Below are 27,281 nucleotides of genomic sequence, written 5' to 3'. Positions count from 1 at the left end.
CCCAACATTTTTTATAATTAGTTTGGCATGAAGTTAAGAAAAAAGTTGCCTGGATGGGTCCACAGGGGATAAAAGCCTCCTAAGAGCCCCTCTTAAAGTGAACCTGTTGTCTTTTCCCTTACGTTTGTGTCAGATACAGTACATACTGTTACAAATGGTACAGACTGCACTGCATTTTCCGTTTCAAACTTCTTCTCTGCTCCTGGCTCTTTATGACATCAAACAGGACAGGCGGCTCAGGCTGTAAACACAGCTGCCCTATCAATCTGCAGCACCAGCTTTTTCTTTAGGAGGGGCAGCCAATGAGAAAAAAGCTGTCAGTGAGGGGAAAGAGTGCCAAACTGGAGCAGCCAGCTCTGTTTATTGAATTTGTTTTTCTTCTTTGAATGGTTTAAAGATACAAGGGAAAATGTGTTGTTAGTGAGCTTTGCATTTTTAGGCACAGCTGTGACAGAGGTATTGATCTTTTAATCTAACTCTGCAAGAAAACCAATAAGTCCCAGATGTAAAGGCCAGTCCTTTACATCTGTCAGACATATGTTCTGCTGTGGGGCATCTACAGTAAAGCGTACATACTGTAATTATGGCTCCAAAATTACACCCACAGTGTGATTCGTTTTGCTCATAATCCCCTGTCAACACACAGGTCTGTGTATAAAGTGTGTGCAATTTTTCTAGCACTGTGCAGCTTTGCTTTGAAAAGAATTAAATGTACAGAGAACACCGAAGCTTGAAATTTAATGACAAGTGCATCTTCTTTGGGATATTTTAATGCTTTTCTTTTTTGTACATGCAGAGTAACACTGGTGTGGAGACACACAATGATGGGTGCACTTGTCTTTTTCATGACTTCAAATTGTTCATTTCTCAGAAATCGGTTTAAAAAAACAAAAAATACACCTTGCTGTGCTGTGAGTCAGCGAATGCACTCTTTGCACTGATGATGTAGCACAGGGCTGTAATTTGGACTCATTTCAGGTATAAAGTAAAGGTCTGAGTGATGCCATTATGAAAAAGACAGACATACGAAATCAGCAGCATCAAAAAGTACTTGCTATGCAGCTGTGATTTTCTTTTCTGTAAAACATGCTTTAGCACAGCTCCCGCTGCTTCACTTTAAAAAAAAATATTTCTACTTGTGTTCTCGCCCTGCGTCTTTTTAATTTGCGTGTCTTCTCTGAATTAGTCTGCCATACACAGCGTGTGCCAGGAAGAAATCAGAAATAGAAATCCAGACTATCAAAGGTTTGCTCTCTGCACATAATCTTTAAGAGATCAGCAAACAGCTATGTGCAAACGTGGCGATTACTAAAATTCACCAAAGGACAAATTCAGCATTCGAATTAGATCAACTTTTTGTTTGATGCTTTACAGCATTGGAGCTTTTCTGTGACCAGTGATTTTAAGCTTGGAGATGAGTGAGCTGAACTCTGCACGAGTGAAATCAACGCTTAAACTAGCAAGCTTCAGAGTGGCATTCAGACCAAGGACCTCACATCATGCACTGCAACAGCAGCAGAAACAATAACAGCAGCAGCAGCAGCTCCTGAGGCTGTTGCTGTGACACTGACAGCAGGCCCACACCTAACAAGGCTGCTATCCCATTTAGTTAATTCCCGCCTGGCTTGGCTCCTTTATGGCAGCAGTGGGGGTGTGCAGCATGACGGAGAGCTTGCCAGTAATAAAGCATTAGCATATTGAACTGAACTGATAAACTTGTCAATCACTTGGAGGCCCCACTGCCAGCATTGTGGTTATTGTGGAGGTGTGCACAATTTATCCCCATTTCCTACCACCGTGTGTCTCATCCACGTGCTCTGGTGACACATGTGTATGCAGGTTATCACATCAGGCCAGTAAATGTTGAAAACAAGTGGGGGGGATGGAGGGACTGTTAAACACATTTATATATGGGCCTGTGACGCACAGAGGACTGTGGTGTGTGAAGTAAGTGCATAATGTCTGCATTTTCTCCCCTTTCTTCCACTGAAATATAATTTTTAGTTGTAGTTTGATGACTTACACCATGGCTTATAAATCATTAAAAAACAAAGCAGCACTTTCAAATATATAAAGCAGGTGATTAAACTGGAAAGTTGTTGGAGACGCACTGGGATGAATTCTCTGCTCTATCGGTGCCTTTCAAAAGGCTGATTGCAAAAGATGAACAGCCACAGGCGGGTGCCCCCCTCCTCCTCCTCCCTCCTCCTCCTCCCTCCTCCCCCCTTCGCTTTCCTCCTCCATCCATCCGCGCTTCCCTCTGCCTCTGCCGCTGGATGGTGCGTTTTTAGGACCCCACGGAGGAGGAAACCCGGAGCTTTCCCCCTCTGTCTGATGGAGACGGCGCTGAGGAAAGGAGCGAGTCCGGTCGGCGGAGACCACCTCGAGGATCCTGCAGGAAGGACTTCGCTGCTGCTGTAGGAAGGCGAGAGAGAGGGGGAGAGGAGCGAGAGGGGAGACTCGGGAGGTAACGGGCCGTTAATAACCTGTTGTTGGTGTGTTTTTGTTTGTCGTTCATAAAGAGGAGAGCCGAATGAGCGACGTGAGAGCGACACGTTAGCCGTGCTGGACTGACTGGGCTGGATTTCTAAAAGAGGAACTGGCATTATTATCTCTGTTTCGCCCTCCGCTCTAACGTCCTGCTCATGTTTATTTTCTATGTATGTATTTATTTTTTCATTAGATTTTATGAAAATCACGCGTTTTCTATCAAAAGCAAATGATTGTGAGTTAATGTGTTCATTTGCCATTTCTGCAGGCGTACGCTCTTCAGAAGGCGTAAAACGAGATGTTAGTTTTATTTATTCCTTTTCTTTCCTTTCTTTTATAATTTTCTTTGCTCATTTAAGTCAACAATAGAAACTGCAGCACATCAGACTGCAATTCAATTACAGCAGCTGGCTGGAGCCTTTTGATTTAAAAGGAGAAGGGCTGCGAGCGCCGCCCGAAGTCTGGACGTGGAATCTGTACAGAGCGTAAACTGGGATCATATCTGATCTAGAACAGCAGCCCGGCTTTACTTCATAAACAGAGCTGTCACTGCTTTGTATTTAATAATCACCTGTTCCTCTGAGGGGGCCACCGGGGCCCGTGATGTTACACAGATGATAACCTTCTTACATCATCCGATCCTACCAGTTTCCAGACAGCAGAGGATTAAAATAGAACATAAAAAGAAATAAAGCCGGCTTGTTCCGCACTCGGGAGCTTCGTGCTGTTGGCCTGGAGTGAAATAGCACTTGCAGGGCACCAGAGGTGAGCAGGGAGACTGGCAGCGAGGCCGCAGGGTTGAATTGTTGCCTCCTCTTTGCATGTCCTCCTTGTGTTTGCACAATCCAGCCAGGTGCGCAGAATAGAAGCGCTTTTGTGCTCTCTTTCTACGCCAGTATGGAACAACATCAGCGGCCATTAATATTGATCCAGCTTGTAACAATGTTGACTGAAGTAAATGCAAACACGTATTGAACCGCAGCTCAGCTGCTCTGATGACAGAAGGGACTAACTTACATTTAAAAGTGAGCAGGGGTTCCTCCGCTCCTCAGCAGGCTACACTTTCAGTCATAGTGCAGAGAATTTATTGGCGTGTGTTCTGACTGCTAATCAAGTTTCTCAATAATTGCTCGGTAGCAAAGGTCAGTGCTTATCTCATTTATAAGCCTGCAAACTGACTAGATTTGGACTGTTGGCTACAAATAAAAATCAGGGTAGTGGTGACAACAAGAGATTCCAAGCGAGTGTTGAGGTGTTTTTGGTATTGCATGCTGCAACTGTGATGAGCATCGTGCTCTGTTTTCTGATCTTTGTAGAGAAAACGATTCAACAGGTGAAAGAATACAGTGGGCTTCTCTGTTGAATTGTAAAGCTGCAAAAATGCAAACTAGTAATCAATGACTTGAATTGTAGATGACGGATATTTCTGTTAGTCAGCTAATTGATTTCCACTTGGACCTCTTCCTCTCTTCTACACTGCACAGCTTCAGCTCTCTCGGCGCCTCTTTACTGAATGCAGAGATGCATTTATGCTCACCTTGTCTGTCACTCATTCATGCATCCTTTGTCATTCTGTTTCTCTCTGTTAATATGCTTCTCACACCGACACACATACACAAACAGGGGGGCCACATTTCTTTTGCTGTCTAACCTTGAGTTTTGTTATTTTCCGGAAAGCACAGCTTGCGTTTTTTCTAGTCTTCTTCTGTCTTTTCTTATATTTATTTCTGTTTCCTGTTCTTTCATGCCCTGCAGATCCTCCATCATCGGAAGGTCTCCTGCATCTCTTCCAGGGCGTGCCTCTGTGATTGCGTCTAGCATGCACGCTCACGAGAGCGCACAGCTTGTCTAATCAACCACAGTGCGTGTTTCTTCGCGAGCGTACGTCAAGTGCAGGAATGGGTTCGGTGGGCGCGGAGCGCCGCAGGCCCACGCCGGCCCAGACACCCGAGGAGAGGGACGTGTGGAGGGATGGAGGAAGATCTGTTTGGAGAGAGGGCTGGAGAGAGGGAAGAGAGAGCGGCATTGTGCAGAGCTACAGCTTCGATTCATACCAGCTGGAGGAGGAGGAGATCAGTAAAGACGCCCCGGAGCGAGGAGTGCTGGCTTTGTCCGAGCCCGGTGAGGGAGTTTTTGTTCTATCTGTGCATGAGTGTGTGTAATCTACTATTTATAAAGAGAGAGGCGAGGAACATGGAAGGAAGGAAAGGGGTAGGTGTACCAACAAACAGCAATTTGTCAAAGTGAAAAAAGGCACATTAATATCCTTCTACTCCTAAACACCAGGAACAAAGTGTTTAGATACGTGGACAGAGAGAAAAGTGTTTGCCAATGATTTTCCACCAGAAAATTTAAAATGCACCTTCTTCATTGTTTACCACACTTTCACATTATATTCTATATATAAAGAATTTAGACAGAATAGCATTTACATGTGCTGTTTACATATTTACTGATTAACTGTTAGATATGTATTCAGAGGGCAGTAAACCTCTGCTCTGGATGTTTTTAAAATATATTTGAGATTGTAAGAAGCAGTGAAAAAGATGCTTATAGGTTATAGGTTTTTCAGCTGGAAGTTTTCAGAGTTTGCACAGTTGTATAGATCGAAGAATCCCAAGATCTTTTATAACACTGCTACTGATACCGCAGATTAACTACCCAAACTGTCTTATCTTTTAAGACCTGCTGAAATTGTATCTGTGTGGACGGGCTGTAATCTGCTCACCCGTGTTGATTTGACCTGAAACAAGCACATACGCCACAACATTATGTGGGATTTGACAAGAGAGAGGTGGAGAGACTCAAACTGCATGACTGCGAACCCGAGCTGTCAGTGAGTGTGGATAACTCACCTTCACTGCATCTATCCAAATCAACTTTGTTCTGGTTTAAACTGCAGTGTTTTTTATTGTTGTTTGTTTAACAACAAAACACAACACTGTGCAGAAGCCTTGAGTCACTCATAATTTCTTTATATTTAATTAGGAAAATGGGTGCAGAGATTTATTGAAACATGTGCAAACATACATGTAAATACAGTATATAATACAAAACAGAGTTTGTATAATTCTAATCAGCTTGAAAGTCAAGATTTGGTACGACCACCTTTATTCTTCAGCACAGTCTGATCTCTCTTAGGCAGCTTTCTTGTCATTTCTTTAAGTAGTCTTCAGGAATAGTTCTCCAGGCTTCTTGAAGGACACAAACTCTTCTTTGGATGTTGCTGCCTTTTGTTCTGTTCTCTGTCAAGATGATCCCACACTGCTTCAATAATGTTGAGGTCTGGGTTCTGGGGAGGCCAATCCATGACTAATAGTGTTCCACTGTGTGTTTTTCTATCTAGGTATGCTTTTGCTGTTTGGCAGTGTGTTTGGGATCATTGTCAAGCTGAAAAATGAAGCTGTTGCCCGATGTATTGCTCGGTGTATCTAACTGTGATGATACTTTCCTGTGTTCATAATTCCATCAATTTTGACAAGATCTCCAACAACATTGGCTGAAATTCAGCCCCAAACCATGACAGAGCCTCCACCATGTTTTACAGATGGCTGTACACACCCACTGTTGTACTTCTCTAATGACCTCATCTCTACATACTAATGAGCCGTTTTCAGTTAACACCTTTTTGGGAATCACCTCAATGGTACAAAAATACTAAGTTATTCCTGTCAAACTGTGTTGTCTGTGGGATTTTTTATAGATTATACTAAAGGAATTTTAACAAAGGTTTTTGCAACAAAGTGGCTGAAGATACAATTTAAAGTTGATTCTTTGCTGTTCTTCTTCTTTGTCTGTTACGTGGATTACACTACAGTGGTTCATCCCTTAAGTTAGGTGCCTTTTTATATTTGAATGTTCCTCTGAAAAGAGCCAATACCGGACTGAAAGTGAGTAAAAAGGTAGCCAATGTAAAACAAAGAAAAAGAAAAAAAAAGAGAGAGAGACAAAACTATTAAAGTTCTTCAGAAAGTCTGAAGAACTTTCTAGAAAGTCTGGCTCTTTAGAAGCAGAATTGAGAAGTGGCTCAAGACTTTTTCACAGCGCTGTATTGTCATTTGATTTATTGTCAAATACACTTTACAACAGCAGCTAACCAGAAAAAAAATGTTTTAAAAAATCTGAAATAAAATTTTTAGTTATATTAAGCTTTAAATCTCTTCCCCCTCCCCTTTTTTACCATTTCTAACAATGAGACTATCAAACTTCAGCTAAGCTTCTATACCAACAGCTACCACAACAGATAACTAATATGCAAACTTTATTTCAAAAATGAACAATGTTGAAAGTGACATCAGATTTTTTAAATCAAAGGTTAAACATGGCCGTGCTGCTAGATTATTCCAGCCCACTTAACCTCTGGATAAGTTCTTCCAAATGTAGAAAACCGATTGGTTTTCCCAGCTGTGTTTGGGCAGGAGGTGAGGTGCACCCTGGACAGGTTGCCAGTCCATCAAAGGGCCCTTAGATTTTTGTAAATAATAAGTCAGAATGGATTTAATAACCGTCTTGAAGATTTGTATGGGCAGTGCATGTTAGACACAGACGGCGGTCTTGATAACAAAAAACTGCTGTGTTGCCTGGTTACACGGGTTACACAAAGGCCATGTTAATCAGGTCATAAGTGACCAGTGACGCATAATGACAGCCTTGCAGGCAGAAGCCTTTTTCCCTGCTCTCTTCATGTGTTTCTTATTTATATTTTGCTCTTTTTTCCTGCTTCCCTTTCTTTCCTGAAGCTGCCAGTCTTCATATTTCAGTATGCAACAAAACAGACAGGGGATGCAATCTCCACAGAGTCTGCCTTCTCCTAGAAGAAAATAAAAGATGGAGATGTGGCAAAGCAGCCTCCGAGAATGAGTTAACCTTAAGATGCTATTTCAGTTCTGCAGCTGCACAACAACTGTGTTTCTGAGCAGAGGACAACAGGTTTTATGAAGGTGTACATTGATTTTTATTTTCAGCGGCCAAATTAATTCTAAAAGGGTGAAAATCCATTTGTATCAACAGATGTATCAGTAAAAAATTTTTTTGTTTCTATAGTAATAAAGTAGTGACATGAGTCAGTGAGAAGGACATTTTCCCACTCAGTCTGCAGTAAAGCCTAAATTCTCATGATGAATGATTTGGGCCATTAATATTAGGCTTACGGGATTAGGAAAGGATTAAGAACAGTTATATAAAAAACCTGCACATCACACTTTCTCCATGTAACCGATCCGGCTGCAAAACAGAAATGTACGAGTTTTAACTGAAGCTATTTCGACAGCTAGACCATGATCTGAGATCCCCATGATTAATCTTTCACTAACACAAGCGCAACAGTCTGCTCCACCATCAGCTGCTCCATCAAGTGGAACAGAGGCGTTCCTGCTGCCGCTGCACCTTTCTTCCTCCTGATTAGCTTCTCTGAAGACAGAGTGTTCTGGCTTCAGTACTAATTCAGATGTTAATCATATCCCGCCGTCTGATTTCATGCTGCTTTAATTCTCTAACCTATGACTCCCATTTTGCTGCTCAGACTTTGAGGAACCGATCCCTGACGACCGTTACCATGGCATCTACTTTGCAATGCTACTGGCTGGAGTGGGTTTCCTGCTTCCCTACAACAGCTTCATCACAGATGTGGATTACCTGCATCAGAAGTTTAAAGGTATAAATATGGATGAGTGTGCACAAAGTCACGTTTGCGGTTACGGCTCGAGGCTACGCTGTCACATCTCTCCCTTGTGTTTCAGGGACATCGATAGTGTTTGACATGAGTCTGACGTACATCTTAGTGGCTTTGTTGGCCGTCATCCTCAACAATGTGCTGGTGGAGCGACTCAGCATGCACACCAGGATCACTGTGGGTAAGTCAGAGAGGCGCCAAGAGCACAGATCGAGTGGAAAATTAAAAACTGTTCCATTAAAACTTACCCTGTTACTTATTAAATACTTTGGGACCACACAGTCCCGAAGAGATCTACCCACAGGGGAGCTTCACTGAGAACTACAGTCATGAAAAAGAAAGCACATTCCCTTTCAATTCTTTCACAGATCAGGGTGTAAAAAAATCATCTTGGCCTTCAGACTATTTAAATATAACCTCAGATATATTTTTACACCATGCCACTTTATTTTACAAACACTAAGGCAAAATGAACGGTAGAGTGTGTGCACCCTATGATTCAGCAGCTTGGAGAACCACATTTGATAGCAATAATTGAAGAAGCTGTTTTCTGTATGACTTCAGTCTCTCACATTATCGTATTGCAAAAATGTCAGTGCACCTTGTGGGCATTTGTTTATGCACAGCATTTCAGTCAGGTTGAGCCTGGGCTATTGCAACACTTTGATTTTTTTCTTTTTCAGCCATTCTGTTGTAGGTTTGCTGATGTTCTTGCAATCATGGTCCTGTTGAAAGACCAGCCTGGGCCAAGCTGTCAGACAGATGGCCTCACATATGACTCTAGAATACTCTGGAGAATTTAAACACGTTCTCTCTCCCGAGGCTCAATATTTTAGGTGACAAATCGTCAACATGTTACGCTTCCGGGCACCCAACACGTTCCTAAATGACGAAATCGGAAAAATAAGGAAATATGAGAACTGTTTGGAATTAATCCACACATATTCGTTCATTTTCCTCAAATCACTTTGGAAAACACTATTTCACGTCATTAAAGTGCTGGTTAAGGTTAGGTATAAGGTTATGGTTAAGGCTGGAATACATGGCTGGAACATGTTTTACCACGGGATCGTCATTCTACTGTATTTCATCCATAACCCGGCGCTACCTTAAGAACGCCGAAGGTCGCCTTCCACGTTCCTCAGGAACGCTGCCAGATGTAACAAATCATCAGGATGTTATGCCTCCGGAGTGAGAATGAGCTGAGGATTTCATGGTCAACTCAGTGGCTGCAGGGCCCAAATCATCCAACGTCCCCCACCGTGCTTGGAAATTGGTATGAGCTGTTTGCGCTGATGTGCTGTGTTTGGTTTTTGACAAATAGTGTTTTATAGCCAAACATCTTCACTCTGTCCTTTGGACTGAGAAGACCATTGTTCCAGAAGTCTTTTTTTTTTCAGTTCTATCTTTGCAAATCTGTGCTGTCATGTTTCTTTTAGAGAGACGAGGCTTTCACTTCAAACCTTTTGAAAGAGCCATACACTGTACTGTGATGAACATTAACATTTGACGTGCTGGCTGAGGCCTGTAGAGTCCAAGATGAAGTTTCTCTGAGCGTTGCACGTCTGACCTTGTGGAGAATTTGCACAAGAATGACACAAGACTTGGCTTGTGGTTGGTAATGGAGCATAACTCTTATTATGGTCTTTGATCATTTTGTAATCCTAGTTAAGCTTCTTCATGTTGTCTTAATGGCTTTGGTGTATAATTTCTGCCTTATAGCATGCTGAAAGTGAAGTGCTGGTCAAGATATGCCAAGATTTATATTTCATTTTAATGAGTCAAAAATCATATTTTACTCCCACACACATGAAGCATAAAGCCAAAAACTTCACTGCTGGTTAAAATCAGTTGTATTTTTAATTCTTAAGCCTAACCTTACAAGCTGTCCTTCACGTGTGGACACATAAAACGGTGCACTACTTCCAGCAGTAGTAACAACTGTCAAAAAACAGCAGGAAGCTCAAAGCTTATCAGAGTGTGCAAAAATGGGAAAATGTTATAAAGATAAATAAAAATCCACTTTTCCATGGATCTCTTGTGGTCTTTATTCATAAACACCACAGGAGATCCGTTTTTGGCTTTTGCCGAAAACTGTGAATTGACAAGCAGCGGTTTCAGGATTCATCTGCATCTTCCTCAGATTGCTTTCATATTTCAAAAACATCATTAAAGGTGATTTGCTATGCTCTTTGAATAAGCTGTTCGGTAACAGGCGAGCACATAGAGGCTGATTTAAAATCATGTTTGTTAAAGTCTTAGCTGGAGATACTGGAGAGATGTGGCCGAAAATATTAATCTTTGCAGAAATTATTCTCAAACTGTGATATTGGAGATGAACCTAGAAATATTAAAGCCCTTCAAGCTCACCCTTAAAAAAATCATGATAAAAAGTTCTTTAAATATGCATGTTCCCCGGAAGTTTGAGATCACTGCACATACATGCTAAATTTCAGAACGGGGTTTCACCGCAATAGCCTCTGCTGCTTAAAATAGCTGTGCTTGTATTTTTGGTTAAAGGTCTTTTGAAGTTTGACGTCAGCTTGAGAGCATATCCCCAGGTTAAAGAGTTAATGAACTGCCTCACATATAGTTTCCTCACTCTTATCAAATATGTGTTCAGTCCTGCAGTCACAACATTACCTGGATCACTGACTCAGCCTGTCACTCTCTCTGCAGGTTACATCTTAGCTTTGGGGCCCCTGATCTTTGTCAGCGTGTTCGATGTTTGGCTGGAAAAGTTCACCACCAAGCAGGCTTATGTCATCAACCTGGTATCAGTGGGAGTGGTGGCCTTTGGATGTACAGGTACTTTGATGTTCTTTTACCCTAATAATGGTTAAACGAACTGAATGACAGACTACACTTAAAAGGCAGAAGAGCCACTCTTGACTACATCCTTGCAGCCTTGACTTTTTGGAACTAGATGAACTATAATTGGATGAAAGGCTAGAAAGACAGATTGCCAACATGTTACAATCAGTCCATCTGCACCAATTAGCGCAACTTGTCTGCGATGTGGCTCTTTGCAGTAGGGAACTCGGCTCAGCTACCTGGCACCTGGTTGCATTCTGGTTGTAGTCTATATAAAATCGAGGTGGTCAAGCACTTCTTGCATTTTGCAGTTAAATTACAGAGACGCAGCAATTATGTCACTTTTTGTGGAGAAATTTCAGAATTTCAGTTTCATATCCATTGGGTTCTGGCTGTGCAATGAGCACTTAATATGAATTTCTATGTATGTAGATGGCAAAAAATTTTCCATCTACATGCCAGTTTATCAGTTTATCACACACAATTGCCACAAACAGGTTGCATGTAATTTCGGACTTAACTGAAACTAGCAGCCTTTGAGAAATGTTTGCTAGCCTTTCAAAAGCCTAGCAATCATTAGCCGCTATTACAGCCACCTGTGTCTTGTCTCCCGTGTAAATCAACGCAGTAACAATGCTTATAAGCTTTAAGGCTTAACATCTTTGAAAAATGTTTAAAAATTCACCGCTGCAGATTTTTTTAATGAAGGGAGAAATTAGCTTTCGAGACAAATACTCTCTTTTTCTGTCCCAGGCTATAGAGATGTTAGCTAGTTTTACTGTCCAGGCTGTATGTAAATGATGGCTCTCATGTGAGTTTTTTTAACCATTAAAGACCATTTGTGGATGAAGGGTGCACAGCTCAGATATCAGATGGCACAAATTAGCTTGGTTAGCAAGCTACATTTTTGAAATATACCGATGCAACACAAACACATGTGTAATAATAGCTTTAGGTAACAGACTACTGTTACCTAAAGCAATTCAAATACTAGAATTTGAATCGCCATAACTGTTGCACAAACGTATTTGGAGGGCTGCCTGATAATTCCTAGAGATGGCACGATACCACTTTTTTATGTCCGATACCGATACCGATATCATAAATTTGGATATCTGCCGATACCGATATGAATCCGATATAGTGTTTTTTAATCAACAAAACTGTTTTTTAAATATCTTGCTGCATTTTGTATAAGTTCATACTCAAGTTTAAAACAACAACTACACTAAAGCTATTCTGTTATACCTGTATGCAAAAAAAAATATTTCATAGTTCAGCAATACTGATCAATAGGGCTGCTCGATTATGGCAAAAATGATAATCACGATTATTTTCACTGAAATTGAGATCACGATTATTTGACGATATTTATTTAACCCTTTAAAACCTACTATAGAACCAAGTCCACCAGAGCTTATATTATTTTTATTTATTTTTTTTACATGCTGTAGTGCCATTTGTGGGAGCATTTCAAGTTGCTATACATCAATACAACTGTTATAGCCCATATTTTAATAATATGTATGCATTAAGTGCATAGTAATTACATAAATTGCAAAAAAGTGCAATAAACTACAAAAAAAATTGAAAATCGCTTTTGTTTTGTTTACATATATTTCTACTTGGAGAAGTTTAAGAGGTTTATCCCTCAAAACTTTAAATACAATAAAGTTGCAAAAAATAGTTTCCCACCACAGGAAATTTATTTTGAGTGTCTTCATAGTTTTATTTTGGAGATACAGCAATTTTTATATACTGCAGGAAAAACAAAAAACAATCCTATGATGCAAATTTGCAAAGAAAACAGCAGGTGCATCATTTCACTGTGGGAAGTGTTACGAACAGCTGATAGGAACGGCAAAGCGTGTTTCTGGAATATTATGTTTTTGTTCCTGCAAGCGCTTTTTATGCAATTTTTGCAAAGCTATATGTGGAACGAAACCGTGACTGAGGACAAGCTGATGGCATAAAATGTAAGTACAACTCCTCCGGTTTCATATGCAAAACAAATTATTGCGCTAGCTTACACGGTTCCGGTTCTACGGGGATTTAAAAATAGTTACACAAAACGGAGCGTGCTGCTCTGACCGGCTTTAAAGGGTTAACAATGACTTTAAAAAAATAATATAAAATAGTGTGCAACACCACTGAAGTTTTTTTTTTTTTTTAAACTCTTTTCAACCAAGGCAGTCACTCTCCTCTCCAAATAACTTCTGCTTAGCTTTCCGAGCTTCCCTCGGGTCCTCTTAATCAGCGGTCTCCAACCTTTTTTGCGCCACGGACCGGTTTATGCCCGACAATATTTTCATGGACCGGCCTTTAAGGTGTCGCGGATAAATGAGGGAGGGGCTAATAATCGGCTCAGTCATTTTTAATGATCGTTGAAAGCCCAGATCGTAATCGTGATTAAAATTCGATTAATTGAGCAGCCCTACTGATCAATCTAATAAACTTAAACCTACACCATCCTCCCTATTCTGGTATTTTAAAGAGTACTTAGCATAAATATTAAGCAACCTAACTAATAGGGTTCCAACTCCCAGCAACAACAAAAATAAATAAATAAAAAATAGGGAACCACCCCTCACGCTCCACCTCATGATGCTTAATCGACGTAATCAACCTTAATTTGATGCAGTGTGAAAAAAAATGCACAGAAATCAATTATTTTTCAAGAAATATTAAATAGATTCAACATCTTTCTTCAACAGAATTGCAGACTGCACAGATGGTACCTTCCCAAAGGAAAAAGTACTATAGCTTACAAGGGTATATATATTAGACTTAATAGTTACTATATACAGTAATGGACTTCTATTCCTTTTACATCAGATTAAAACTTTGGGTGTCAGATAATTATTTATTAAAAGCTAGACATTTTAAATGAGAATAAGAAAGAAAAGTATGTCTTTGTGCCCCCTTTTCCCTGTTAATGCCCTATCGGCCCCCCTGGCTAAACTTTGCTAGATCCGCCCCTGCACAGTTACCAGCCGTCAGCTACGTAGAAAAAGATCCTCGAGTAGAAAGTAATATTAAATACATTCTAACAACAGCTGATCAAGCTTAAACGTGCTGCTGTTGTTTATCTGCTGGTTTCCTCTTTCTGGTGCAAAGTGGGCCAAAAGCAAACTAGAGACACGGACTCGCGACAGAAAAGCCGATCAGCTGATCGTTAAGCAGTTTCATGATTGAAGTAGCAGCCGGAGAGGCAGTCGCTTGTTAAGCTTAAGCAGGAATGCTTTACAAACATTCAGAGATGGACTTACACACTTGCTTTACTTCTCTCGGGATAACTTTGTCGGAGATGAAATGCCAGGTTGCTAGCGAAGCTCCACATGCTATCCAGACCACCGACAGGTCCTGCATGCCACAGCCGCTCTATCACGTGATGCATACTGCGCCGACGTGCTAACGTTCTGAGGTGAGTTACGGCGTGTTGCAAGTTTTGTGAGGTGCTTTCGTACGGAGCCCCCCAGGGGACATGGGAGAAAAAAAAATTACGGAGGAAAAAAAAAAAAATTAGGGAGAAAAAAAAAAATTAAGACGGACTTTTGCGAGATCTCGCAATAAGTATTGCGAGCGCTCGCAAAAGTATTGCGAGATCTCGCAAAACTCCAACAATGGCGGCAGCTACTTAGTTGTAATATTACTCTTTCTGGGTCACAAAATACACTTTTAAGATATTTTGAGGCGTGAATGTAGTTGTGTAAACGTCAGATACCTGCTCGGTTTACAAGACATCACATATTTGCAAAAGAGCTCCGACGTTTTTGGAGATCTGACACCCACTAGCTCGAAGCTAACGGGCGGTCGAGACCTACTACAGCCGGGAGGAACACCGCTTTCCCGGCACATCGTGCCTCGACCTCCCGGTCGGCTTCGAGCTGGTGGCCACTAGCTCGAAGCTAACGGGAAGTCGAGACCTACTACAGCCGGGAGGAACACCGCTTTCCCGGCACATCGTGCCTCGACCTCCCGGTCGGCTTCGAGCTGGCGGCCTCCGAAGAATGCGGCTAAAACTTTTGCGAGATCTCGCAATACTTTTGCGAGCGCTCGCAATACTTATTGCGAGATCTCGCAATACTTTTGCGAGCGCTCGCAATACTTATTGCGAGATCTCGCAATACTTTTGCGAGCGCTCGCAATACTTATTGCGAGATCTCGCAAAAGTCCGTCTTAAATTTTTTTTTTCTCCCTAATTTTTTTTTTTTCCTCCCTAATTTTTTTTTTCTCCCATGTCCCCTGGGGGGCTCCGTACTTTCGTGATATTTAATGGATCGGATTACATTTTTTTATTTTTCTCCGATATCCGATCCAGTAATTTAGGTCAGTATCGGACCGATACCGATACGTAATATCGGATCGGTCCATCTCTAATAATTCCATTAAAAAAACCCTCCAAAAGGCGCTAACAACACAATCACCTTAATGAGGTTGATTTCAGGGACTCTGAAATTGTCTCAATTGTGCCTCAAGTGGAGATTAGAGGACCTGCATTGGGTTTAGTCCTGGAGCTGCTGGTTGTATATGACTATGTGAAAAGTGTGGCTCGTAGCAAAAAGCTTACAGACAATGTACAGTTTTGTCTGCAGGCAGCTAGCAGACAACAACACTCTGCTAAAGCCTGTACATCACCGATTCAGCCTGTAAAAGAAGGCAGAAAAAGTGGAACATTTAGCTCCTTAATAACCAGACAGTTCCCTCATGAGTTTGTGGAAAACAATATAGAGCTATGAGGACAATTGCTTTTATTAAAAGGATAATAAATTATAACTAAATATGTGTCAGAGCTCCCCCTGTTGGGATAAACACAAACCCAATAGAGGTTTTGGTCTTCAGGTGCTGCCGACTTTAATACATAGAGTCGTTTTCCTCTGTGTTTGTCAGTGAGAACTCAGTTTCTGCCTGCTGTAATATCAGTTTAATTAGTGGAGGTCTGAGGGTCAGAGCAGCTTCTCTCAAGTGGTGTGTGGTGGTTCATTAAGTTCCCCTCTAAATAAATCGTGTTGTTACAATGTTGACTGTTGGGCCTCTATTTACACTGATAACTGCCTCCCTCCTCCCTCTTCAGTGCAGCAGTCCAGTTTCTATGGTTACATGGGGATGCTGCCCAAGAGGTACACACAGGGGGTAATGACTGGAGAGAGTAAGTACACTCAACGATTAGCACACACGTTTTCGTTAGCTCTTGCTGCCAGACTTTGTCATCCTCCTCACCTTCTTCATCTCCTTCATCATTTACGTACCCTCCTCAGGTACGGCGGGGGTGATCATCTCGCTGTCCCGCATCTTCACCAAGCTGCTGATCAAAGATGACAAGAAGAACACGCTGATCTTCTTCCTCGTCTCCATCAGCATGGAAATGCTGTGCTTCCTGCTTCACCTGCTGGTCCGCCGCTCACGATTTGTCCGGTATTACACCAGCCACGCCCAGGGTAAAGGTCCGGGCAATTGTCACGATCCGAGAGACAACGGGACCGGGTACAGGGTTCACCACGATGTCACTGCAGAGGAAGTAAGATTTGTAAGTTTATGGACAGCTTATTGACTCACATGTGTTTTATGTCTGTTCACTGCGAATACTAAGTATTGTTAGCCATGCCAGCAGCAGGCTCAATTACTCTGGCACAGAACACACATCTTAACATATATACTATATATCGCAAAGAGCCAGGCTTTCTTTAAAGTGTTTAAAGTGCTCTTAAACTATTGCCTTTAGATATTGGCTGGTTTTCACTCTTTTATATTACAGTCCTAGTAGCCGATCATTTCAAAGGAGTGTTTTTTGTTTATTATGCCATTAACACTAACCTATGAATCATTCAAACATTAATAAGCTAACTTAGCAGATGGATCAGTGTTGTCTTAGGTGTACCGTTAACAGCTGTGACAAAGACACAAAATTTCTTCCCATTTCTTGAGCTAAATCTATGAAAAGTGTCAAAGATAACAGAGTTTAACAGGCAGAAAATGTTTTACACTAACGTTCTCAAAGCACTATCAGTAGAAAACTTATATCTCAGCATGCTGTGCAGCATATTCTTAAAAAATGAATGAAATTGTAAGTAGCAAACAAAAGAACTAAACAAGTATCTACAGCAGATGAAGAGTATTTGAAAGTCATGGTCTTAAGAAATAAGAAAAAGAAATCCAGCAAAGACCTGACATACGATCAGAGAGATGTATCTGGCCCTTTAGTCGATCCATCTACTGTTCACTAAAGATGGTGGAAGGATGGCTCTCAAGAAGGGAAAGAAGAAAGACTGTACTGTACTGAAAATAGGCGGGAACATGTCTGATGGAGTGATGAATCCAGTTTTGACATTTCTGGTTTAACTGTTCATCAGTATGTTTGGAAAAGGTCAGGAGAGGTACAACAGTGTCTACAGCCATCTGTAAAACACGGTGGAGGCTCTGTCATGGCTTGGAGCTGCATTTCAGTCAGTGTTGTTGGTGTTTTTAAAACTGATGGAATTATGAATGCAGAAAAATACCATCAGATTTTAATTCGATATGCAGTAACAACTGAAAAGCATCTGATTGGCTTCATTTTTCAGCATGATCCCAAACACACTGCCAATGCAGTAAAAGCATAGCTGGCTAGAAGGACACACAGTGGAACTTCGGTCATGGATTGGCCTCTCCAGAGCCCAGACTTCAGCATTATTGAAGCAGTGTGGGATCATCTTGACAGAGAACAGAATAAAAGGCAGCAAACATCCAAAGAAGAGCTTTGAATGAAAGCCTGGAGAACTATTCCTGAAGACTACTTAAAGAAATGACAAGAAAGCTATGCATATCTCCTGTAGTGCATTTGGTACCAAAAGTCATAAATATGCCATACACTATACAGTGAACTGCTAAAGTGCTTGGACTTGATATTTTGCAGTCAGCGTTGTATCTTCAGCGTCTTTGATATTTTTCTCACGTTGCTTTTCAAGTTAGATTAGGATACTGACTCTACACAGACCAACAGGCTCCCTCATTAAAGCTTCCGCTACATGTTTTATTCATTAAATCATTTATAAATATTGTAATGACAAATAGTTTCTGGACTCAGACAGGGAGGAAATGCCAGGCCTCTAAACTGTAATGTCATCCAGAGCGAGCACGCACACAAGTATTGAGGGCTGGTTGTGCTTAAAAATGCAATCACTTAGTAGCTATGAGCTGTTTCTTGGCTGCTGGTCAGAAAGATGCTAAAAGAGAGGAAGAGCAAAAGATATTGGAAGTTGTTCTTTAGGGCTGAGGAATATAGGGAGTGGTGCAGGAGAAAGACGGAGAGTTGACGACGCCTCCTTTGAACCCAGAGAGAAAGAGAGTCACGATGCTGAGAGAGAAAAAAAAGTTTACGGGAAGCTACTAATGCGAGACAAGTGAGAGAGGCAGTGCAGAGAGTGGGGAAGAGCTCATAAAAATTGTAGAGAAAACATAAGACAAAACAAATTAAAGGAAGAGAAGGGAAAGAGAGCAGGACACCGGCCATGACAACGAGAGGAAAAGAGGGAAAGAAAACGACTTTGAATTGAAACCCACTTTGTAGCTGTGCTTTGAGCAGCATTTTGTAGCCTGAAGACATGAAGCTAGTACTGCTCATCCTGCTCTGTGTGTGTGTCTGTGTGTGTGTCTGTGTGTGTGTCTGTGTGTGCATTCAGAGCCTTCAAAGGAAGAAACTGCACCTGAGGCTATCATCGCTTAATGTGTGCGTGTTCATATTTGTATGTGCGCCATTACATACAAGTGTGTGATGGACGTCCCGCGGTGTTTTACAGCTCTGTGTGTGTGTGTGCACGTGTGTGTGTGTGTGCACGTGTGTGTGTATGTGCACGTGTGTGTGTCTGGGGTTGATTCTGGCAGTTCTTTGTTCTGGTTGCCATGGGAAATGAATGCAGCTCTTCCTATTATGCGATAATCAAGAATAGGAGTGCCTTCTGGCCCGGCAGCCCCTCTAATCAACTAATGGATCTATCTGTGTGTGTGTGTGTGTGTGTGTGTGTGTGTGTGTGTGTGTGTGTGTGTGTGTGTGTGTGTGTGTGTGTGTGTGTGTGCAGTCACCTGGCTCAGTGAATTAGTGTGTATTTGGAAAGACCTCAGCATAAAGGGATGTGCCCATACCCGAAAAGATGTCTGTGTGTGGTGGTGGTGGTGGACATCATTAAGTCAACCTTCAGCCGGTCACAGCCATCCTCTCTAATAGTCACTGTCATAAAAAGGGGATGTCATGTATCCCAGAAGCCATTACTAATGAAAAAAACTAAAACATGTAAAGGTCAAAGCAGTAAAAGTGAATGTGTTTATTTATTGTGTGATGGCTACCTCTAGTGTTTCCTTAAAGAACCTTCAAATGCTTTAAAAAAGTTTTCAGAAATGAACAACAAAGTCTTAATTTTCCCACTCAGAACTATGTTTAAAAATGAATACAGTTCAGTATTTTCTAGCATAGGGAATTAAAAGGGGACAGAATCACATGTTTTAGTGTTTTTGAGGACAAAGGACCCTTTTTTTTTTATCCCAAAGATAAGGATGAGTATACGAGGGAGGCTGTGACTTCAAAAGATGATAAGTACTGCCCACACCTGCAGAATGGATCTGCATTCCTAATATAATAACCAGCTGGGTTTTTGCTCTTTTGTGGAGTCACCGTTTGCTTACTTTAACTCCAAAACTATATCACCTGCAAACATAAAACTCCAAAACCTCCAAAACAAAGTTTGCATCTTGCAGCTAATGCAGCTAACATCACCACCTCTATGCTGCTCGCCTAATTTCTGTACACTTATGTAATATACAGGGAGTGCAGAATTATTAGGCAAGTTGTATTTTTGAGGAATAATTTTATTATTGAACAACAACCATGTTCTGAATGAACCCAAAACACTCATTAATATCAAAGCTGAATGTTTTTGGAAGTAGTTTTTAGTTTGTTTTTAGTTTTAGCTATTTTAGGGGGATATCTGTGTGTGCAGGTGACTATTACTGTGCATAATTATTAGGCAACTTAACAAAAAACAAATATATACCCATTTCAATTATTTATTTTTACCAGTAAAACCAGTATAACATCTCCACATTCACAAATATACATTTCTGACATTCAAAAACAAAACAAAAACAAATCAGCGACCAATATAGCCACCTTTCTTTGCAAGGACACTCAAAAGCCTGCCATCCATGGATTCTGTCAGTGTTTTGATCTGTTCACCATCAACATTGCGTGCAGCAGCAACCACAGCCTCCCAGACACTGTTCAGAGAGGTGTACTGTTTTCCCTCCTTGTAAATCTGACATTTGATGATGGACCACAGGTTCTCAATGGGGTTCAGATCAGGTGAACAAGGAGGCCATGTCATTAGTTTTTCTTCTTTTATACCCTTTCTTGCCAGCCACGCTGTGGAGTACTTGGACGCGTGTGATGGAGCATTGTCCTGCATGAAAATCATGTTTTTCTTGAAGGATGCAGACTTCTTCCTGTACCACTGCTTGAAGAAGGTGTCTTCCAGAAACTGGCAGTAGGACTGGGAGTTGAGCTTGACTCCATCCTCAACCCGAAAAGGCCCCACAAGCTCATCTTTGATGATACCAGCCCAAACCAGTACTCCACCTCCACCTTGCTGGCGTCTGAGTCGGACTGGAGCTCTCTGCCCTTTACCAATCCAGCCACGGGCCCATCCATCTGGCCCATCAAGACTCACTCTCATTTCATCAGTCCATAAAACCTTAGAAAAACCAGTCTTGAGATATTTCTTGGCCCAGTCTTGACGTTTCAGCTTGTGTGTCTTGTTCAGTGGTGGTCGTCTTTCAGCCTTTCTTACCTTGGCCATGTCTCTGAGTATTGCACACCTTGTGCTTTTGGGCACTCCAGTGATGTTGCAGCTCTGAAATATGGCCAAACTGGTGGCAAGTGGCATCTTGGCAGCTGCACGCTTGACTTTTCTCAGTTCATGGGCAGTTATTTTGCGCCTTGGTTTTTCCACACGCTTCTTGCGACCCTGTTGACTATTTTGAATGAAACGCTTGATTGTTCGATGATCACGCTTCAGAAGCTTTGCAATTTTGAGACTGCTCCATCCCTCTGCATGATATCTCACTATTTTTGACTTTTCTGAGCCTGTCAAGTCCTTCTTTTGACCCATTTTGCCAAAGGAAAGGACGTTGCCTAATAATTATGCACACCTGATATAGGGTGTTGATGTCATTAGACCACACCCCTTCTCATTACAGAGATGCACATCACCTAATATGCTTAATTGGTAGTAGGCTTTCAAGCCTATACAGCTTGGAGTAAGACAACATGCATGAAGAGGATGATGTGGACAAAATACTCATTTGCCTAATAATTCTGCACTCCCTGTATTTATTCTGTGGTACAGCAAATATCCTCAAAACGCTGTTCTCATTTACATATTTGTTTCTGCCATCACACAGAGATGAGAGTGTGAAACAGGGAAATGTAGCCCATTAACTTACAAGACCGTTTTCACTCACCTCTAAAAATCTTGAAACGATCGTGAATATAAGTTTAAAGCAGCGGCTAAGATCTAAAATGATCACTTAGAGAGAAAGCAGTCTTTTTCTTCCTCTCTCCCTCTAATCAGTTTTTTTGGATACCACCCAAACTGTAAGTAATTATATGAGTAGCTGGAGCTCTGATCTCATGAAAAGTGCTTTCTGATTGTTGTTTTCACAGTCTGCAAACTAACAAGTTTGTCGCTTTAGGGCCCGCGACATAATGTTCTTGCTTTGTGACTCTTATTTTTTTCCACATCTTCACTCATTGTCATTATCGGGTCTATTTCGTGTTGATTTTTTCACATTGGGGTTGTAATGTAGTGATCTTTAATAACAATCTTAATCTTGTAGTTTTTACAAGTATGTTCTGACTAGAAAATTCTCCCTTAGGACATCTTTCCCACAGTGTTGAAGGATTAACCTTCTGATTATTTTTAAATACGTCATTGGATCCAACACAGATGAGTTCCTGAAGCTAGGGTCGTTCAGCACATTGATATTAAATGTTCGTGTTTTCTGTTGCACACCCACTACGTGTAAAGAGAAATAAATGTCTGAATGATTTGATATATCTGACTATTTTACATTCTTTTCATTTCATTCATATATGTCTATCAATATATATATAGAGAGAGATATGTTACAATTAAGATTTGAAAGCATTAACATAAAGTCTCGTGTGTCTATTCAGTTTAGAAGATTACAGTAAACATCTCGTCTGTCTCTCTTCAGGGAAACGGTGGTACAGGAGCGTCTTCTGTGGAGGAAGGCGTCGAGGACATTGCGGGCGGTACCTATGTTCGATTTGATGCCCCAAAAGCCAAGATGAGAAGGAGCTGGCCCGGGCTCCGAGGTAGTCTCTTTCAAAATCTTGTCTAATCACTTCTCAATTACCCTCTGACTCCAACAGATGGATCTGAAATTTAAATGCATCCCCTGGTGATTTTTATTTAGGTAGAGGAGCGATCTCAATGAAATGACTGCTCGAGTGAATCATTTGAATTTTTAATACGGTCATGTGTGTGTGTTCTCAAACCAGACATGATCTTGCATCGTTACGTGGTGTCCCGCGTGATCTGGGCCTACATGCTGTCAATAGCTGTGACCTACAGCATCACTCTCTGTCTGTTTCCCGGGCTGGAGTCAGAGATACGAAACTCCACCTTAGGTGAATGGCTCCCCATCCTCATCATGGCCACCTTCAACATGTCGGACTTTGTTGGCAAGGTGAGCCATATATTAACTTCACAAGTTTGAATTTAAACATTGTGGGTGGTGACTTTTACATGAATACTTCACACATGATACTTTTTATAAAATCGGAGAGATTAGAATCATATATTCATATATTTCACGGTGGTGACTTTTAACCTTTGATTCCAGGGATTTAAGTTTTTGGAGAGAACTTGGAAGAGAACAACCCCAGTTCCAAAACTTTTGTGACACCGTGTAAAATGTGAATGAAAAAAGAAAATCCAAAGCCTTTCCTTTGGCTGATCCATGTTCTTTATTCATCCAAAGAACATGATCCATGTTCTTTGGATGAATATGGTTTCTTCTTTGCACGATGGAGCTGTATCTTCATATGTGGATAGCACAGTGTGGTCACACACAGTGATTTTTGGAGGCACTCCTGAGCCCACAGTGATTTCTATGACAGAGTCATGTCTGTTTTTTATGGAAGCCTGTTTCCACCACAAAAAAAAGGGTATCCATATGATATAGCTCAAAATTTTGACTTATTAACTTGAAATTTCAATTTACTTTTCTCAGAATTTCGAGTTAATAACTCGACATTTCGATTTAGCTCTGCCAATCAGTAATCTACATGAATGGCGTCATTTTCTTGCAACCTGGAAGGATACGGCACAGAGAAATACGCACTCAAAACCGGATCGCAACAAATTGGGGCTTTTTATAGTACGTTTGCTGATAGTAACGCCACATGATTCAGCTAATAACACAAGGATTTCATCATTTGTGAAGAAAATAATCAGCAATTTGTGCGTTCATGACTGGCTATAATACTGTTAGTTTAGCTGTAGCATTTGTAGCTGAGGGCTTCAGCTTCCGGGTAACAAGGAAATGACTTCATTCACGTAGATTACTGATTGGCAGCGCTAACGCAATATGTCAAGTTAATAAGTCGAAATTTCAAGAAAATAATTCAAAATTTCAAGTTATGGATACTTTTTTTTGTGGCGGAAACAGGCTTCCGTAGTTTTTAATGCAGTGCTGTCTGATGTGTCTTTCAGCCTTGTCCCTTGTGCACAGAGATTTCTCCAAAATTATCAGAATCTTTTGATCTATATGTATAACAGATGATGAGGAATATTACTGAAATTGTTCCAAAAATGCAGTTTTGTTGCAGATTGCTGAAAGTCTGCCTCTCTAAGATGCTCTTTTTAAATTAAGTTTTAGGTTTGTTCTGTTGTGAATCCCATCATTTTTGGAACTGGGCCTGTATTAACTTACTGTCAATGTATAAAATTCACTGGTTTAACATCAATATTAAATGCTATTGCCCTTCTCACGCTACACTTACTGAGATTTTGGGATTTAAATTTCCATTTACAGGCATCTTGGCATTAAAGGAACAAGAAAGACAGAAAGGCAGAGTTAACCTCTTGAAACCATTAAAGTCGTCGACCCATTAATTTAACGTAAGGCTGGTAAAACGTCTGGTGTATTGTGGGATAATTGCACTTACTATAGCTCGGAGGCTTCATCCGAACACTCTGAAACTTATCTGGTTTCCTTGGGTCATAATTTTGACTTTGAAGGCACCAACACTGGTTTAGTGAAAGTTGTTATGTAGGCTTTGGCTTTGTCCTCGCGGCAAATTGAGTTTTTTCTTCAAATGAAAAGGGAAAGAGATTAGACGAGGAATTAAATTGAAAAAGGAAAAATTAAGGTAGCTTAGAGGTATAAAAAAGAGAGAGAGAAAGAAAAATGTCACGATAAGAGACTGGAAAAGTGTAAAGAGGATTTTTCTTTTGCATTTCTCTCACGGTTCACTTTGTTTTGCACTAATACTGTTATTGTTCTTATTTATTTTCCCTGACAAGTGCTTTCCTTAGAAATTGTTCCAAGCAATGGAGAATTACTGAACATAACGGTCTTAAGTTCAAAACTGCAAATGCTCATATATTTCATATATTATTTGAATATTTTTCCTTGTTTTTCCAAAGTGTAATACACAGCCTGACTGAAACACTCCTGCTGTCCCCTCAGATCCTGGCAGCGCTGCCATATGACTGGTCTGGGGGTCGTCTGCTCTTCTTCTCTTGCCTGAGGGTGGTCTTCATCCCTCTGTTTGTCATGTGTGTGTATCCGGCCAATGAACCCACCCTATCCCATCCTGCCTGGCCCTGTCTCTTTTCTCTCCTCATGGGAGTCACCAACGGATATTTTGGGTCTGTACCGATGATCCAGGCTGCGGGCAAAGTGCCGCCTGAACAGCGGGAGCTTGCAGGTGATTTTTGACTTCTTTTGTCTGATTTGTTGTTAAATAAAAAGCATCAATAATTGAACTGAAGCCAGTTGATTAGACCCAATTAGCTTAATTTTAGCTATATAAGTTGTTGTATGTCATAAGAATACCATTAAATGGTTGTAAATTAGATCATTATATTCTTCTTAGCAGCATAACACTGACCTTAGCACTGTAACTGTAACTTAATTATTTTATCAACTTAATAAAGTTGCCTTTCTTTAGAATGAATGAGGTTTTTTTTGGCCTGACAGCTAGCTTAGCTTAGCTAGTAGCAACAAGGCAAATATAGCCTATATTAGATGTAATTTTATGTTAGCTTAAGCCTTCAGAGAAGGATTACATATAAGATATCAAACAAACTCAACACTGTTATGTGCGCTATAATATTAAACATTATTACCTGTGAGATGCTTTTTAAATTTTATCTTTAACACTCAAAAGTAGTGCATATTTCAAGAGTTTTTTTTAGCTAGCAGTCTGACATTGTTTTCAGGCTGGGATTTTGTGAAGAAATACTAAAGTTACATTTAGATTATAATTATAGATTTTATTATAATTTTCCTCTGAGTGACCTGTGCTTGGTGTCTTGCGCTCCTATTAATGTTAGCTTGCTAAATTAGCATGCTAAATTAGGATGGTTATAATGGCACATGCTATCCCTGCAGATGCTAACATGCAAGAACATCAAAGAGTGGATAGCAAAGATGTACTTTCTTAGACTTGTTACTCACTATCTAACATGTTTCTTGCTTACTTGTTCACGCCGAGCAGTATTCTTTATTTAAAAATGGCATTCCCCCCGGATTAGGCAGTATGATCAGCTCTACAGTTACTCTCTGCTCTCTCTCGCCAGGGAATACTATGACTGTCTCCTACATGACAGGCCTGATGGTTGGCTCCGCTGTAGCGTATGCAGCTTATAGCTTCACTGCTCCACCAACAGGAATACACTCCTCCACGCTCAACATACACACACCTGCCAACACTACCGTGTATTGAATGTCCGTAGGTTTGACACGCACTCACTCATCCATCTGTATACATTTACATGTACACACATGCTGCGTAAGGACAGGACGTTTGCCCTTTCAGCAGCATAAACTGATGTACTACACTCCAGCTGCAGAATAACTCAACAATAACAAAAGAAAAGACAAGCAGTGGCTTTTAGTGTTGAAAGGGATTAAGTGAAAAAAGTGCAGATTTCTCCACTCGCTCATCTCCCGGTGATCCACTGACCTTCAAGCATCTGCTCCGATGAACTTCCCCGGAGGAAGAGAAGTGGAGCTGTGCGTCTGCCAGCAGGCAGACATTAACCCTCAGAGTATCACACAGTGAAATTACTGTCTGCATATGTGCGAACACATCATCTGACATTTGTACAGTGCAAAGTCAAGTGATATTTTGTTGCGGGGAGCTAATGGCTTGTGGTTTTAGAGGAGACCTTGCATTATATGTGATGTTATGTTTTATGAATTCTCAGAGCTGTCGCCCATTATAGAAGCGAGATGGTGTTCAGACTCACGGAAAAATATGATCAGCGTTTTTAGACGATGAGTTCCGTAAATGCTCATTTTATTCGGACCCTGTTATTAAAACCAGTTTAACCTTATGAGATCTCAGCCCTCATTGAGGATGACCCTAACCCTGTGCTATCAGAATAAGTCATTTTTCAAACAAATAATCATTCTAACTGAAAAAAACTTACATCTTGGGTTAGGGCTTGGGGCTATGAGCTGTTACCAATAACAACTCAGACCTCACAAGGGTTAAACAATCAGTGTCTTTTCTGCCTAAGACTCAAAGACATTTTTTTGACCCTGAGAGCACTGTGTTAGATATCTAATGCTGCAACCAGACTGGGGGAAATAATGGTTGGAGGCAATTATTGCAACTGTGTGCAATTAAATTTTAATGTCATTGCCTTTGAAATGGTTGCTTTGACAACGTAAATCGGATCTGCAACAACTTGCAGTCAGTCGTTGTCTTCAAAGCGAATTTGTTGCATCGAGATGACGATAAAGGAACAAAAAGACTAAATGGAGTCAAGTTGGCAGTCTGTTTGTGATAACAAACACTGAAATTCACAACAACTACTTCAAATTCGGAATCCATCCAGAACCTCACAGATTTGAAAGAGAACTCCCTCTGTTTCTATCCGGTTGTTCAGTCTGACGTCACTAGCCGTGTCTGGGTCTAAACTCCGCTGCAGGTCCATATATCAAACGATCACTATGGCATTATTGAGAGTTGAAAAACTGTCTAAAGTCTTTCATCTTTAATAAAATGATCAGCGTT

The 27,281-nt window shown here is 40.9% G+C and overlaps 1 protein-coding gene across 2 annotated transcripts; it reads left to right on the top strand.

The window, feature by feature from the left end:
- Positions 1-2,094: 2,094 nt before the first annotated feature.
- Positions 2,095-27,135, top strand: slc29a4a (solute carrier family 29 member 4a). Of its 2 annotated transcripts, none has more exons than XM_085403447.1 (11): positions 2,095-2,467; positions 4,246-4,611; positions 8,012-8,143; positions 8,229-8,342; positions 10,841-10,969; positions 16,050-16,124; positions 16,234-16,493; positions 22,220-22,340; positions 22,527-22,714; positions 24,722-24,962; positions 25,837-27,135. In XM_085403447.1, the coding sequence occupies exons 2-11, from the start codon at positions 4,389-4,391 to the stop codon at positions 25,980-25,982; spliced, it is 1,629 nt and encodes a 542-aa protein (XP_085259573.1). In that variant the 5' UTR covers positions 2,095-2,467; positions 4,246-4,388; the 3' UTR covers positions 25,983-27,135. The 2 variants fall into 2 exon arrangements, with proteins under 2 accessions (XP_085259573.1, XP_085259572.1); XM_085403446.1 differs by having other exon boundaries at positions 2,097-2,467; positions 16,234-16,502.
- The last annotated feature ends 146 nt before the right edge of the window (positions 27,136-27,281 follow it).

This window comes from Rhamphochromis longiceps, linkage group LG4 (genome assembly GCF_057381845.1).
Source record: "Rhamphochromis longiceps isolate RC_006_pf linkage group LG4, R_longiceps_female_GT1.1, whole genome shotgun sequence".
NCBI lineage: Eukaryota > Metazoa > Chordata > Actinopteri > Cichliformes > Cichlidae > Rhamphochromis > Rhamphochromis longiceps.
Note: the sequence above shows the minus strand (reverse complement) of the source record. Positions and strands in the feature narration are given on the sequence as shown.